We start from the raw sequence: 17,803 nt of genomic DNA, 5'->3' as shown, positions 1-17,803 counted from the left end.
TTCTGGTCTGTTGATAGTTTCTTGGAAAATCACTTAAAAAGGAATTCTGGATTATTTGCACAGATTTTCAAAAATAATATTATTCTTTTTTTCTCTATACTTCTGGAATTTTCCTTCAAAGACAGAAAAGGAAGAAACTATTGATTGGGCTATCTCCAGTAAAATCCAAATCTGGTCCTGTATTGCTATTGGGAAAATTGCTGTTATTGCTGTTTCTGTTCGTTTGCCCACTGAGCACTTGGCACATGCTCAGTTGCCCTTTGGAATAGCCCAACTCTAAACCACTAACATGAAGAATAAGGCATCCCTCAGAAATTAAAATCTTAACGAGGGACTATTGTCAGTATTTCTGCTTTATCAGTGGATAAAAGTCATTCAAACACAACAGCTTCCTCTGGACTATATTTCTCCAGTTTTCTCTAGAATTCTGAAAGTCTAAATCTGACATGCATTAATTCCATAAACATTTGTTGAGCATATACTACTGGCATAATATTATGCTAGCTTCTGAGAGAGATGCTGGGAAAAGTAAAAAAAATTTGATCTCTAACCCTCATAAATAATCAAAAATTAATGATCAATAATTCCTTAGAAGAGAAAAAATGAATAGATTCAAAGCAACTACAGCACATTTCTAAGACACCAAATGAGAAAATACTTAATGGTATGGTCTGAACTGTATACCAACACACCTAACTCCTGAATCAACACATCATAATGGAAAAATAAGCACAGACTAGATATAGTTAGGGAAAGTTCCTCTTCATAGAAACGCTGTCTTTTCCCAACTTATTAGCTATAACTAGACATTGCAGCATCTATCCACTTTTAATTGAGACAAAGAAATACATTTTTTTAAAAGAACAAAAAACATTTCCTGTCCCCAAAATAGTTTTCATCCTATCTGAACCAGAGGTTGGAAATTGGAGTGAGCATTAATAATGCTTAATTGACTCTCTAAGGGAAAACACTGCAGAGTAAGGGATTACAAGTTCCCTGGGAAGGTTTTGCAAGCAAGCAACTCATCTTCCAGTTATTCAACACCTCGTTTAAATGTAACCCAGATGATTAGATGCTTCCCAATAGTCAGATGATTCATTGTTGGTCAATCCCATTCCAAAGTCTCTGTGATTGTTACACTCTGCTGTCTTTTCAGATGGCTGCCCGGGGCTCTGTTTTGGAAATGGGAGATGTACCCTCGATCAGAATGGTTGGCATTGTGTATGCCAGGTGGGCTGGAGTGGGACAGGCTGCAACATTGTCATGGAAATGCTTTGTGGTGATAACCTGGACAATGATGGAGGTGAGTCCTTAATGAAATGTTCATATAAGAAAGGAATAGCTCAGCCTCTAGCATGGTGGTAACCTAATTGACCAAGGGTGAAAATTAGGAATCCCTAGTGCTTCAGTTTGCTACAGCTGCTGGAATGCAATATACCAGAAATGGGTTGGCTTTTACAATGGGGGTTTATTAGCGTACAAATTTCACAGTTCTAAGGTCATGAAAACGTCAAATTAAGGCATGAATAGGATGACACCTGGACTCTGAAGAAAAGTTGCCAGCATCTGGGACACCTCTGTCACATGGGAAAGCACATGGCTGGCATCTGCTGGTCCTTCTGTCCTGGGTTTCATTGCTTTGAGCTTCTGGCTTCAGTGGCTTCCTCTCTCAGCTTCTGTGGGTGTGTCCTTGTCTCTCAGCTTCCCTGTGGCTTCTCCCTATACTCTCTCTGAGATTTTTCTGTCTTTTATCCTCTCATATAGGACTTCAGCAAAAGGATTAAGACCCACCTTGAATGGTATGGTTCACATTGAAATAACCTAACCAAAAGGTCCCACCCACAGCAGGTCTGCACCCACAGGAATGGATTAAAAGAACATTGCCTTTTATGGGGTACATAAAAGCTTCAAACCATCACACCTAGTATAAACAATACTGAGTTATATTTGATAATACTATTTTTTAATCTCAATAATTTTTTTGATATAGTATGTATTTAATATTTATTATGATCTGGAAATTCTCCAAGCTCTTTGCATGCATTATATCTCATTTACTTTTCACAAAAACCTTACTAGGGTTAGCTGCTATTATTTTCCCTGTTTATAGGTAGGAAAACTAATGCTCAGTTTGGAAAGTGAAGTGACTTTTCCAAGATTACACAGCTGGAGAGTAGCAGAGCACAGATTTCCAACTCAAGGCTGTATGAATTTAGATTCTATTTACTGCTACACAACATTGCCTTTCATACCTAATTAAATTTCAATCCAAATTAAATTTACATACCACTGTTCAAGCTGTTAGATGCTAGACATAGCTTGTACTATTCTCATTGTGTTTCCTGTGTTATTTAGAGCTCCCTCTTGTGTCTCTACCTCTTTGTAACACTTTATGTCTTTCAAAGACATAAAGCATCAAGATATAGTACAGCGTCAAGATATACACAATATATACACAAAATATACACTGTTACCAAGACAATTCATAGTAACACTTTTTTATATTTAGTTCAAGACCTGCACATGATGCTTTAAAAAGACATATGTGACCCCAAGGCCTCAGAGTAACCACTTACATTTTAGTCAAGCAAACAAAAATATCTGATGCATTGTACTATCAGGCCTCAAAACACCACCAACCACCTCTGAGTGAGCCTGAAAAAACAAATTCTTACTTTCCCCTTACTTTCTACTCAAGGAAACATGAAGTTAATATAAAAGTGCTAAAATGAAGTAGATTATTAGATTGGACTCCTTGGGTTTCTATATCTGCTTAGACAGTTGTATTCCTTGTCATTTGAATCCAAACATGGAGCCTAAATCAGTAAGGTGACAATTATGCTTTAAGCACTGAAATTGGTGTAACTAGTTTCTTCCTTTACTTGTTCTGGCTCACAGTTAACCTTGAAAACTTTTAATACCTTATGAAAATTAAATGTAACCAAATTTGTGTTTAAGAACACAGGAATTTGAAGTCAGATTTCCTGAGTTCAAATACCAGCTCTGCCACTTATTTATGGACTGTAAGATTTGGGGCAAGTTTGTTGATATATCTGTGCTTCAATTTTCTTATCTGTAAATTGGGGATGATAATAATATTAGCTGTCTAACAGGGTGGTTATAAGATAATCAAAGTGAACCACTTAGAAGATGATAAACAGCACACCACACATACAGGAACAAACACATACACGTGCACGTGCAATATAAACTTATGGAGCAAATCATTTTCTGAAAACAGACTGTTTGCTATTCATCTATATTTAAAATCTTATGTGGGGCTAAAGTGATATTTTCAATCAAATGGTATATTGATCAACTATTTAGTTGACTTTTATGGCCCTCCAAAACTGGTCTTCCCCTTCCTTTTCCTTATATGCAACTTACCCAGTATATACTCTCTTCTGCAACCATCATTCTCTGTTGCATCATTTAAATCCCAACTAAACTCACATTTCCCAAGAAAGCTCTGACTTCCATGTCCTCAATTTCCCATGGTACTTATAGTATGCACCATACAATCAAGCACTTAATTTTATTTTGTCTATATAGTTTTCTTGTTATATGTAAAGTAAGATCCACAGTTCATAGTTACATGTCCAAGTTAATTAATAATAGTATATAACTTGTATTCAGGGTCTACTATGTACCTGACAAATAGGTGAATAATTTATGTGGATTATTTAATTTAATATTTAACTGAAGTAAGACCTACTATAACTCTACTAATTAGGAAAATGAGGCACAGAGAAGATAAGTAATTACTCAACATCATATAGAAAGAGGATTGTGGGAAGACGGTGGAGCAGGAAGCTCCAGGACTCAGTCCTTCTACCAAAACAACTATTAAACAGGCAGGAACTGTCTGAAACAACTTTTTTGAAATCCAGAGGCCAGAAGAACATTCCACTGCATGCAGGAAAAAGCAGGAGGAAGAAGCTGGTAAATTATGGTAAAGACCAGTAAATTGCTCTCTCCACATGGTGGTTACTAGCCCCCTTCCTCCACTTTCATGGCAGTCCACCATGGGGTCCAGCCTCTGATTAGCTCACTGGTGGCAAAAGGTGACAAAAAATCCTCTTCCCCAAGACCAGTGTTGGGCATGGCCAATCAGATTTCATGGCTTAAAATAAGCAACTTATGATTCTGGGGGCCCAGTTCTGAGAGCGGAATATGTTTCAACATGCCCTGGACAAAGGCATCAGTGGAGGAGACTTAAAGATGCTACACTTACTCAGAGTTAAAAGGGGACAGTTAGTTGAAGGACTACATTTGCTGGGCACCTGAGGAAAGCTCACCTTTGGGGAGTCATGAAATAAGTTCTTAGTGCAATCCCTAATCCCCTCCCCAGAGCACTTTGAAGCCAGTCTGTGATCCATTCATGGTTCCTGTCACTGCTTCAGCTGGGAAAGACTGACTTGGAAAAGTCCTCTGTGGCAGACCCCTCCTCCCAGAATTAGCCTTCCAGGCAAAAACAGATTGAGACAATGAAAGAAATGTAAGAAACTATAGAGGTGGACAGTCTGGGGCAAAGAGATGCCAATTTCAAACACCTGGGAGAAGGAGGTCTGTCTACCAGGAAATAAGATGGGAAACCAAACTGCTGTAAACAGGGAACTCCAAAACAACTAACAAACAAAAGCCCAGGACAAGACAGAGGCACAGAAAGATGGGGAAAACCTTGCACACTGCATTCACCTTGAGCAGACCTTCCTGATAGGAGGGCTGAAACTCAAGAAAATCTCCACCTTATCACCAGCTGGTTACAAAATTAACCTCAGCAATGCTGGGAGGGTAGCAGAATGGTGCAGCACCTCCAGAGGGTAATGTAGTGGATCTGCAGGAGGTTAAATTAGGGTCACCATAAGATTAGGTAATCCTGTTACTAGCAATGTACTTGGAAGACATGAAAACTGGGACTTGAAAAGACACTTGCACTCTGATGTTTATAGAGGCATTATTTATGATAGCCAATGGATGGAGGTGGCCGAAGGGTACATTGACTGAGGAGCAGATGGGCAAACTGTGGTGTATACCTATGATGGAATATTGTGTGGCTACAGAAAGGAATGAAGTCATGAGGCATACAATGAGGTGAATGAACTGTAAGAACATTTTATTGAGCAAAATAAGTCAGAAATATAAGGGCAAATATCCTATGGTCTCATTTAGAAAATGCTTATAAGAAAATTAGAGCCTAGATTGTAAGATTTTACAGCAGTCACATTTATTCCTGAGTTTTAAATCTCATTTCTAAATTCTGAGATGCTGTGCTCTATGTGTATAATCTGGTATTTCCCTGGAACTTTGGGTACCTGAGACTCAGAGTTAGAGTTCTGCAGCTCTGAAAACCATTACTCCATACAGCAATTGTTAAAGAAGCTGAAAAAGAGATCAAACTTCAATTAGAGATATGCAAGAAGCTAAGCAAGTTGGGATCAAGATAAATCAGAATACAGGGTAAATGATAATATATGTATTTTATAACTTTGCTTCCTTTGTGAGACTAAAGGAAGAGATGTTTAAAAATTTAAAAAATTTAAAAAATTAAATTTTCTGTAACACACAATCTAACTTAACCTGTCTTGCCAGCTCATTTAAACAACCTAAACACATAGAGCCTAGAATAGGAAATGAGATCTTATAATTCTGTATAGCTTAATATAATACCCAGATACATACTAGAGTGTGATCGATAGATAATGAATAGTATTTGCAAAGTCCCTTGAGGGACTGGAGGGAAAATATGGAACTATTAAATGTCCCCACCTGGGAAATTCCTGATACTCTCTCAAGCACTAGGGACTCTCAATTTAATAAACCAAGTCCTCAATGTTTTTTTCACATGTAATCATAATTTAATTAAAATATTTAAATATAATTTAATTTTAATTAATATATTTCATTTACTTTTACATGAATTTAATAAAAGAAAAAGAAATTGATGCCATGCTGAAAAATTGTTGAACATATATTAAATATCTCTTAACTCTAAGTAATAATTTCTATAATAATTCTCTAATGTTAAGAAACATGATGATCCAAAAACATAACAATTGGAGTCTTTTTGTTGTCATTTTAAACATGTTTGAATTTTAGATGGCATTGACTGATTCACTACTACAGAAGCTGAGCACTTTCCCCCTGCTCACCATTTTGCCAGTGACATACCATGTTTCCAGGGTTTACAATATTTCACAGTCCCCATGGTGCACCATTATCCTTATTCAAGCACTCACACTTGAAACCTGCTCTCATGAAACTTATTTCTGTAAGGGGCTATAATTATGCCTAAGTGTTACTTCCAGAGAACCTCTTTGGTTGCTCAGATGTGGCATCTTTCTCTCTCTAAGCCCAACTCTGCAAATAAACTTATTACCCTCCTAACTACATGAGGCACAATTTCCAGGGGTGTAAGTCTCCTTGTCAACATGGGACATAACTCCCAGGAATGAGCCTGGCCCCAGAATCATGGGATTGATAATGCCTTTTTGACCAAAAAGGGGGAAAAGAAATGTAACAAAATATAGTTTCAGTGGCTAAGAGATTTCAAATAGAGTTGAGAGGCTATTCTGGAAGTTACCCTTATGCAAGCTTCAGCTAGATATTGTGGGTTACCATAGTGTGCTAGCCCCAACCAACAGTATTCCTGAAAACTTTAAAGAATACCCAGGGCAGTAACTGAGACTCTATAAAAATTTCACTCACTTAGTTCATTTTTCAGAAACTTAAAACCTCCAGATTGTTCTTTTGCCAGATAAGACTGAAAATCTAGAGGTACCAGTCTCTCCAAGACCAGTTGCATCTCCCTACCCCATAATGTGGACACCCCTTTTCAACATGAAGAAGTTAGAATGGTAATTGCCAAAATATCCCTGAAGTTTGAAAGAATGTAAAATGAGAGGGAAGAGTTGTAACAGAGAAGATAGGATTTAACAATTGATTATGACTACTGAATCATTATATAAATGTTTCTTTTTTTAGTCTCTAATGTGTTGGAACAGCTAGAAGGAAATACCTGAAATTGTGGAACTGTAACCCATACCATATTTTGAAATTTCCTCTACAACTGCTTGTTAAACTGTACATTGAAATTTATCACTTTTCTGCATATATGTTATATTTCACAATAAAACGTGTTTAAAAATCATCCTCAGGGAATAGATTCCTGAGTTACCATTTTGAAATATTAAAATGCACAATGTGCAATGAGAGTACAAAACAAACAAGGAAACAGGAAATGATGGCCCATCCAAAGGAAAGGATATAAATCCAGAAAACACTAACAAAGAAGACCAGAATGTGGACATACCAAAGATTTTTAAAAATCATCTTAAAAATGCTCAAGGATATGAAGGAAAATACATAGAAAAGACTAAAGGATAGCAGGTAAACAATGAATGAGCAATATGAGAATCTTTGTGAAGCTATAGAAAATTTTAAAAGTTACCAAACAGAAATATTGGAGTTGAAGACCACAATAACTGAAATGAAAAATTTCTAGGGGGGGTTCCAGATCAGATTGGAACTGGCAGAATAAAGCATCCTTGAACTTGAAGACAAAACACTTGAAAAGATTCAAACTAAGGAGCAGAAAGAAAAAAATAATTTTAAAAAGTGAAAGTAGCCTAGGACACCTCTGAAACATGACCAAGCATACTAATATACACATTATGGGAGGCCCAGAAGGAGAAGAAAGAGAGAAAGGGACAAAAGGAATAGTCAAAAAAATAATGACATCCCAAACTTAGCAAAAGATGTGAATATGCACATCCAAGAATCCCAGAGAACACCAAACAGGACAAACATGAAGAAAGAATAACAACATCATATATTGATCACACTATTAACTGCAAAGAACTAGGAGAGAGCTCTGAAAGCTGCAAGAGAAAGCAATATGTTATATACAAGGGAGTTCCAATTAAATTGAGTTCTGATTTCTCATCAGAAACAGTGGAGGCAAGAAGGCAGTGGGATGAAATGTTAAAGTGTTGAAAGAAAACAACAGCCAACCAAGAATTTTATATCCAGTGAGACTTTATTTCAAAATGAGAGAAAGACTAAGATATTCCCAGATAAGCAAATCTGAGGGAGTTCATCCCACTAGATCTGCCTTACAAGAAATGCTAAAAGGAGTTCTTAAGAATGAAAGGAAAGGACAGTAGACAGTCATTCAAAGTGGCATGAAGTAATAGAAACCTGCAGTAAAGGTAACCATTTGGGTAATTGTAAATGCTAGTATTATTGTAGTGTATTGTTTGATATGTAACTCCATTTCTTATTTCCTACAAATGCATAAAAAGTAATGGTAAATTTATGGCTTTGGACATACAATGTACAAAGATATAATTGGTAGCAAGTACAAAAAAGGAGGGGGGATGAAGGGATGTAGGAAAATTATATGTGCAGGCACATATAATGCACAATTATATGTGTATTAAAGCCAAGTTGGTATCAAAGTAAATATGATTGTTATGTATTTAGGATGATAAAGTTTAACTCTATGGTAATCACAAAGAAAATACATGAGAAATATATCCAGGTAGAAAAGAAAAGTCACTCAATATGATACAAACCAAGAAATCAAATAAATATAAAAACAAGCATTAACAGAAAAATAAAGGAACAAAAAGGGTATAAGATATATAAATCTTCAATAGCAAAGTGGCAGAAGAAAGTCCTGCATTATCAGTAGTTACTTTAAAAGAAAATGGATAAAACTATTCATTCAAAAGGCAGAGATTGGCAGAATGGATAAAAAAGCATGACCCAAATATATGCTGTCTACAAAAGACTCACCTTAAATTCAAAGATACAGGTAGGTTGAGGGTGAAAGGATTGAAAAAATATACCATGCAAGTAATAACCAAAAGAGAGCTGGGTTAGCCATACTAATATCAGATAAAATAGACTTGAAGTCAAAAAGAGTAGTGAAGGAAAAGACGGTCATTATATACTGATAAATGCATCAGATCAATGATGTAACAATTGTAAATATATATGCACCTAACAATAGAGTTCCAAAATATATGAATGAAAAACTGACACATTTAAAAGGAGAAATTGAAAGTTCTACATTACAGAAGAAGACTTTGCTACATTATTTTCAATAATGGATAGAAATCTAGACAGAAGATCAATAAGGAAATATGAGATTTGAATGATGTGATAAATGAATGAGATGTAGCAGACATAATTAGAATGCTTCACTCAACAAGAGAGTACACATTCTTGTTGAGTACATATGGACCCATTTTCATGACAGACCTTAAGGTAAGTCACAGAATAAGTCTGAATAAATTCAAAAATATTGAAATCCTACAATGTATCATTCTGACCACAATGGAATGAAGCTAGAAACCAGTACAATTGGGAGAAATGGAAAATTCACAAATATGTGGAAATTGAACAGCATACCCTTAAACAATCAATCAATTAAAGAGGAAATCACAAACAAAATTAAGAAATATCTTGAGACAAATGAAAATGAAAATACAACATACCAAAACTTATGGGATTCAGCAAAAAGGCAGTGCAAAGGGAATTCTATAGTTCTAAATGCTTATATTCTAAAAAAAGAAAGACTTCAAACTAGAGGCCTAAATTCAAAACTGAAAGAACTAGAAAAAGAACAAAGGAAACCCCTAGTTAGCAGGAAGAAGGAAATTACAAAGATTAGAGTGGATATAAATGAAATAGAGAATAAAAAACAATAGAGAGAATCAACAAAACCAAAAGATTGATCTTTGAAAAAATCAGTAAAATTGACAAACTTTAATCTGACAAAGAAAAAAAGAGAGGATTCAAATAACAAAAATCATATATAAAAGGGGGGACATTACTACCAACTTGGCTGAAATAAAAAGAACTATAAGAGGATACTATGAACAACTGTATGCCAATAAATTATATAGCTTAGATGAAAAGGACAAATTCTTAGAGATACACAAACTACCTACATTGATTCAAGAGGAAATAGAAGATCTCAGCAAACCAATTATTAGTAAAGAGATTGATACAGTCAACAAAAATCTCCCAACAAAGAAATGTTCTGGAGCAGATTGCTTCACAGGGGAATTCTACCAAACATTCCAAGATGATTTAACTCCAATTCTGCTCAAAAGTTTCCAAAAGGCTGAAGAGGAGGGAATACTCCTTAACTCATTTTATGAGGCCAAACATTTCCCTAATACCAAAGTCAGATAGAGATACCACAAGAAAAGAAAACTACAGACCAATATCTCTTATAGATACAGATGCAAAAATCCTAAACAAAATACTAGCACATCAAATCCAAATGCATATTAAAAGAATTATACACCATGATCAAGTGGGATTTATCCTTGTAAGGCAAGGATGGCTCAACATAAGAAAATCAATTAATGTAATACAGCACATTAACACAGTGAAGGAAAAAAACCCACATGATCATCTCAATTGATGCAGAAAAGGCATTTGAAAAAATCCAGTATCCCCGTTCTTGACAAAAATACTTAAAACACTAAGAATTGAAGGAAACCTCCTCAACATGATAAAGAGCACATATGAGAAACCCTCAGCTAACATCCTACTTCATGGTGAAATTCTGAAAACTTTCTCTGTAAGATAAGAAAGAAGACAACGATGTCCACTGTGACATCTATTATTCAACACGGTGCTAGATGTTCTTGCCAGAGTAGTTAGGCAGAGAGAGAGAGAGAGAGAGAGAGAGAGAATCCAAAACATGAAGGAAGAAATAAAATTTTCTCTATTTGCAGATGACATCATCCTACATAAAGAAAATCCTGAAAAATCCACAACAAAGCTCCTAGAGCTAATGAATGAATTAAGCAAACTAGCCAGATACAAGATCAACACCCAAAAATCAGTATTGTTTCTGTACAGAAGCAATGAAAAATCAGAAGAAATCAAGAAAAAAATCCATTTACAATTGCAACTAAAAACAATCAAATATCTAGGAATATATCTAACCAAGGATGTAAAGGACTTGCATGCAGAAAATGACAAAACATTGCTAAAAGGAATCCTCCAAATAAATGGAAGGCTATTCTGCGTTCATGGATTGGAGACTAAATATTTTTTAAGATGTCAATCCTCCCCAAAGTGGTTTATATATACATTGCAATCCCAACCAAAATTCCCACAATATTCTTTGCAGAAATGGAGAAGTCAATCATCAAATTTATATGAAAGGGAAAGGGGTTTCAAATAGACAAAGTCATCTTGAAAAAAGAGGAATGAGGTTGGAGGACTCACACATCCCAATCTTAACTTATTACAAAGCCACAGTAATCAAAAACGCATGGTAATGGCACAAGGGCAGACATATAGACCAATGGAATCAAACTGAGAGCTCTGATATAAACCGTCATATTTATGGCCAACTGAGTTTTTGCAAGGTGTCAAAGACCACTCAATTGGGAAAGAATAGATTCTCCAACAAATGGTGCTGGGAATACTGGATCTCCATTTGCACAAAAAGGAAGGACCTATACCTCACACCTTATACAAAAATCAACTCAAAATGGATCAAAGACCTAAATATAAGAGCCAGAACTATCAAACTCCTAGAAGAAAACATATGGCAGCACCTTCAGGACATTGGGTTATGCAATAGCTTCTTGGACTTTAAACACAACACAGGGGTTAACAGAAGAAAAAATAGATAAAGGAGACCCCATTAAAATTAAAACACTTGCACCTCAAAGGACTTTATCATGAAAGTAAAATGACAACTTATGGAATAGAAAAAATGTTTGTAGACCATATATCCAATAAAGGTTTAATATCCAGAATATATAAAGAAATCCCTCACCTTAACAACAACAACAAAAAAACAACTAAAAAAATGGGTAAATGTGAATATATCTCAATTAAATTGCATTTTAAAAATGGGCAAAAGTTTTGGATAGACATCTCTCCATAGAAGATAAACAAATGGTCAGAAAACACTTGAAAAGATGCTCAACATCATTAGCCATCAGGAAAATGTAAGGCAAAACCACAATTAGGTACCATTTCACACCTATTAGAATTCTGTTATTTAAAAAAAGAACAGAAAATAACAAGTGTTGGATAGGATTTGGAGAAATAGGAATACTCATTCACTGCTAGTAGCAATGTAAAATGGTGTAGCTGCTGTGGAAGACAGTTTGGCTGCTCTTCAGAAAGTTAAGTATAGAATTACAGTATGTCTTGGTACTCCCACTACTAGGATATACTCAAAAAATTGAAAGCAGGGACTCGAACAGATATTTGCACACCGATGTTCATAGCAGTATTATTCACAATTGCCAAAAGATGGAAGCAACCAAAGCATCCATCATCCAATGAATGGATAAAACAAAATGCAGTATATAAATACAGTGGAATATTATTCAGCCATAAAAAGAATGAAGTCCTTATTCATGCAGCATGTATGAAACTGTAAGATTTCATGTTGAGTGAAATAAGCCAGACACAAAAGGACAAATATTGTATGATCTCACTGATATGAAATAAGTAGAATAACAAACTCATGGGGTCAGATTCTAGAATATAGGTTACCAGCAGATGGGGTAGGGATAGTGAATGTGAAGTTAAGGCTTAAAAGGTACAGGGTTCCTATTTAGAACAACAAAACTGTTTTAGTAATGGATGATGGTGATGGTAGCACAATATTATGAATGTAATTAACAGCACTGAAATATATATCTGAATGTGATTAAAAGGGGAAATACTAGGTTGTATATATGTTAACAGAATAAAAATTTTTTAAAAATCCCCGGAACTACATTACACAAACAGTGAACCCTAAGTTACATTATGGATTATTGTTAAGAGTACAATCACTAAAATGTGCTTTTATTAATTGTAAGAAATTTTCCATACCAAAGCAAGGTGTTATTAGAGTGCTATATGAGAATCCTGTATTTCATGTGTGATTGTTCTGTAAACCCATAACTTCTCTAATAAAGAAAACAAAGATCATTAGCAAACAAATAGAACAAAGTTGCAAACCCAGGTGGTCTGTCACATTCCAAAAAGTATTTGGCATAGCAAAAAAGATTTTTCAATAGATGCATTAAAAGTTCATGCTCAGAAAATACATTAAAAATTATGCAATTAAACTTTCTGGATCAGTTAAGATTGAGCCAAATAAGTTACCTGCTTTAATAAAGTGCAAATTGACAAGAAGAATTGAATATTTAAATGTCAGGCATATTTCAGAGTGTCAAGACCAACCCTAGGCAACCAAAAATGTTTAATAAATGGTTCAGTTAAATATTGATGAATTAATGGATTTATTATAATTCTCAGTACTTGTGGGGTATATAGATACAAAATATAGAAGACTTTACTGAATATGTATTGCTCTCTAAATATTCCTTAAAAACTGTGTGCATGCAAATTAATTCAAAGACCCTAATATCAGTTCAGCATGATTTTATGATTGTCTCTTCATGGGGTACGGAGTGGGGTAAAGTTCCTTGATGTTTCCAGTAACCTATTTTTTCCATTAGTAGTATTAAGATGATAAATATGTACTTAGTTCTATCTTCAGATGGCAAACATGGATTGAATAACTCTAAAAGCCCTTGACTAAGATGTTAGACCAATAACTCCATTTTATACTGTTCAAATATTATCCCTTTTGTTTTGTGGTTTCAGCTTTCTAGCTATCCAAAATGGCTGGATTCATTTAGTTGAATATGATTAACGATTAATATTTGTATATTTTTTGTGCATGTGTGTATGTGTGTGTGTCTTAAATAACCAGAAAGTGCCAATTTAATCTTTTAAAAAAATTGGTCCTAATTTTTAAAATTTGATTTTTAAGGAATCTTCCCAATAAAAAAAATTCACTTTCAAGCAGTTGATTCAAGTAGCTACTACCTGATTATTTTATATTTTAAGTAATACTTAAAGAATGGCAGGATTTTTTTGCATTCTGATCAACTTTGCATGCTCATTAGTATTGCTGTTATTTTCTGCAGCTTTGACTTTAGTTACACTCTGATTCAGTATATTGTGACTTTTAGTAACTAATTGGGCTGCAATGAATATGCAGGTGACAACAGCTAATCTAGGAACTACCTAAGAGCTCTTTGAACAGTAAAAACAGAACATAGAACAAACAACCTTTCGATTATTTTTCTTAACGTGCAAAAAAGTAAAGCTATCTTATGCTTTGTATACAGAAGAGTTAATTACTAAAGAAAACATAAACCTATTGAATGTCTTGACCTCATTTATCCTTTAGTCAACAAGCATCTATCAAGTGCACAACCCTGCACTTGGAGGAGAAGACTTAATGTTATAGAGATCACATTTTCATTTGTTTATTATGTGACCTGTTTTGGGGTTTGGAAAATATGATCACAATACATTACATTGACATATGAATTTATATGAGTAAACAAGTTTAAACATTATATTAACTGAGTCAGAACAGCTAAAACAAAGAATAGTCAGGGGAAGCTAGACCTATCAGACATTAAAGTGTATTTTAAAACCATGATATTTAAGACAGTGTCATACTAATGTAAGAATAGACAGATTAATAAAACAGAATAAAAGCTCTGGAGCACACCCAAATACAAACAAAAATTCAGTGTATTATAAAACTGGTATCAACAATTGGTGGAGAAAAGAATCATGAAATCAGCAGTTCTGGGATAACTATTGAGAAAGCATAGATTTTCGATTCATATCATATTCAAAAAATTTAAATAAATAAAAATGCTTAAGCTGGATCAATGAGTTAAAGGTAAGAGAAAATGCAAACACAATTACAAGAATATACAGGTGAATATTAATAAGATCATACAATGGGAAAGGATTTCTTAAACATAAAAACAAAGTATAAAACCACAAACAGGAAAAAATTATAAATTGGACTTTTTAAACATTTTTAAAATTTTTATGTTGTTTGACTAAATTTATAGACCATCCAACATTTAAATATTTGGAGCCATCCAAATCTGCATTTTTTCAATACAGTAGCCACTAGCTATACACAAATATGTAAATTTAACCTAAATAACATCAAAAATTCAGTTCCTCAGTTGCACTAGCCACATTTTAATTGCTCAAGTCTTGCTCCACAAGACTATTTAAATTATACTTAATTAAAATTAAATTAAATTTAAAATTCATTTCCTCAATCTCACTAGCCACATCTCAGTTGCTCATAGCCACATGAGGCTAATGGCTACCATATTTAACAACATAGATACAGAATATTTCCATCATTACAGAAAGTTCTATTGGACAATGCTGATCCAAATGTTTAACTAAAATATTTTCCTTTCAGCCAAACATTTCACACTGGGTACTGTTTTCCATGCATTCATTACTGCTTTGTGCCATGTATTTTGATTATCATAGGGAAGAAAATGATGAAAAACACAAGTTTCTGCCTTCATGGAGCTTATGATCTAGCAAGCAAGACAAATTGAACAAATAAAAACCTACACTAATAACCACACATTCATAAATGTGCTATAAAAAGTTTAGGGTGATATAAACAGGTGTAGGAGGTCCTAACCTACTTTGGGTGGTAAAGGACACCTCACATGAGTCAGGGGAAGAAGGTTCCAGGCAGAAGAAACAGCATTTAGAAATGCCTAAAGTGGAAATGTACTAGACTCTTCAAGAAAATGAAAACGAGTCATCATGGCTGGAACTTTGTGAGCCATGAAGAGATTGGTGTGAGATGAAGACATAAAGGTAGGCAGGGACCAGATAATGCAGAACATTGTGAGTTCTGTAAGATCTTCCATTATCAAAAAACAAATCCATTTTATTCACTCCAGTTATAGAGAAAGGACACTGTGGAAAGAATGTCAAGGAGGTTAAAAAGATGTAGAAAACGTTTAATCAAAATGTGTCTCTTTTTTCCTGATCTTTTAAGTATTTGACACTCATTTGTCCAAACTTCTTTTGGACAAACTCTTTCATTGATCAATATTCATATTCATTGGTAAAATCAATAAGTTAATTGCCTAAAGGGAATGAATGAAATTCCAGGAACCATTCTTCATAATGAGTCACTATTCATTAAGAACAAGTAGTCATTTGCAAGCCTGTTTTATAATATAATGTTTCTAGATCTAGAAATCAGCACCATGGGTGAGTTATGAACAAATATATGTTCATGGATCAGTAAAATTCATATATTGAATGTCACCAGAATGCTGCAATGTTTAATAAATAGGAAAATGAAATAGAAAGAGCAATGAATTGATAATATTTGCTCTATTTAAGGGCCTGACACCTCTTCATATTTTCTTTTGAGATTTCGTTGGGGATAAAAGACCTAGCATCAGAAAGCATATTCCTAATTATTCTCTTCTGAACATACTCTTTACACACACACACACACACACACACACACAAACAAACACACATTTCCCAGAAACTTATTATTTTTGATTCCTGGACCCCACTCAGGGGCAGGTATGTTTAACCAGTTTCCCATATGAGTTTCACCAACAAGCAAGTTAGGGTACACATTGCTTTAGCCCAGTAGGTCTCAACCCTGGCTGCTCATTAGAATCACTGGAGGATCTTTAAAATGGTTTGGGGTGAGGGGCCCCAGAATTAGTCTTTTTAAAAGCTCTCCCAGAATCTCATTTTTAAAAAATCATCTCTTAGTTATGAAAACCTAAACTGTCAAGTGCTTCCAGATGCAAGAGGAAATTGGAAAATCTAACTTGATAACTCAGTTCACCACTCTGTGACTGGGCAACAATGCCAAAATACTTATCTTCTTGTTCTGTCACTTCGTCTATCAACTAAGTCTAGTAATACTTTGCCATGGTTAAAATAAATGATAATGTTTGAAATACAGTAATTTAAAATGCGCAAAAAGGCTGGTATCTATAAAGAATCTGTTAATAATCTATTATATCTTGATGCATGATCTGAATGTTTTATTGATCACTAGGTAAATTACAAATATCATAGAAATAAGAGTTTTAAGGCATCCATGTATTCGTTCAATAAACATTTATGAATGCTTACTTTGAGTCAGGCACTCTTCTGGGGACTGAAGAAATAGCAATAAATAAAAAAAGACAAAATCCCTGCCTCCATGGAGCTTACATTCGACTTGCGAGACAGAAAATAAACCAAATTTTTAAAAATCAGTATTACAGAAGGTGGTAAATGCTAAGGAGAAATTTTTAATGCAGAAAAAAATAGAAATGGGGAGTGATGTACAGGGGTGAAATTTTAAATAAACTTGTGTGAGGAAGCCTTACCAAGAAGGTGGCATTTGAATAAAAACCTGAAAGGTACTGGGGTGGTGATGGGTGAGCCATGTGGATATCTGGGAAAAGAACATTCCAGGCACATGAATAGTGAGTGTAAAGGCCCTAATACAAGACCATGCTTGGGATGATCAAGGAAAAGCCAGAGGGCTGATGAGATTGTGATGAGATAGGAAAGGCAGGAGATAGTAGGAGGTAAGGTCAGAGAGGTGAAAAAGAGGCAATGAAGAACTGAATTGTGAAGTAGACCATTGTCAGGACTCGGACTTTAACTCTTAGTGATATAGGAAGCATTTACAGATGGGGTTCAGTGGAACATGAACATTAGTGGCTTGTAAGTAATTTACTTTCTTGATCCGGAAGAAGTAAATGGTATGACATTATAGAAACTTGGGTATGGCCAAGCCCTGAGTGCACTTGAGCCTCCCCACCTTCTTTTTACTAATAAAACAAAATCCTGGGGTTAAAGGCAGCCTGCATAAATTTTTAAAAAATTATAGACTATTTCCAAAGGAAATACAGTCATACTACCTTTAATGCATATAAAA

At 34.7% G+C, this 17,803-nt stretch overlaps 1 protein-coding gene across 1 annotated transcript in view; it reads left to right on the top strand.

Moving 5' to 3' along the window:
• The window catches only part of TENM1 (teneurin transmembrane protein 1), a 388,184-nt gene that overhangs the window by 132,768 nt on the left and 237,613 nt on the right, over nucleotides 1-17,803 (top strand). Inside the window, exon 5 of the mRNA XM_037821365.1 lies at nucleotides 1,157-1,303. Coding sequence (XP_037677293.1) covers nucleotides 1,157-1,303 — 147 coding nt within the window. The remainder of the gene's footprint in view (nucleotides 1-1,156; nucleotides 1,304-17,803) is intronic.

Source organism: Choloepus didactylus, chromosome X, assembly GCF_015220235.1.
Source record: "Choloepus didactylus isolate mChoDid1 chromosome X, mChoDid1.pri, whole genome shotgun sequence".
NCBI classification, from domain to species: domain Eukaryota; kingdom Metazoa; phylum Chordata; class Mammalia; order Pilosa; family Megalonychidae; genus Choloepus; species Choloepus didactylus.
This window is presented reverse-complemented; position numbering and strand designations above follow the sequence as displayed.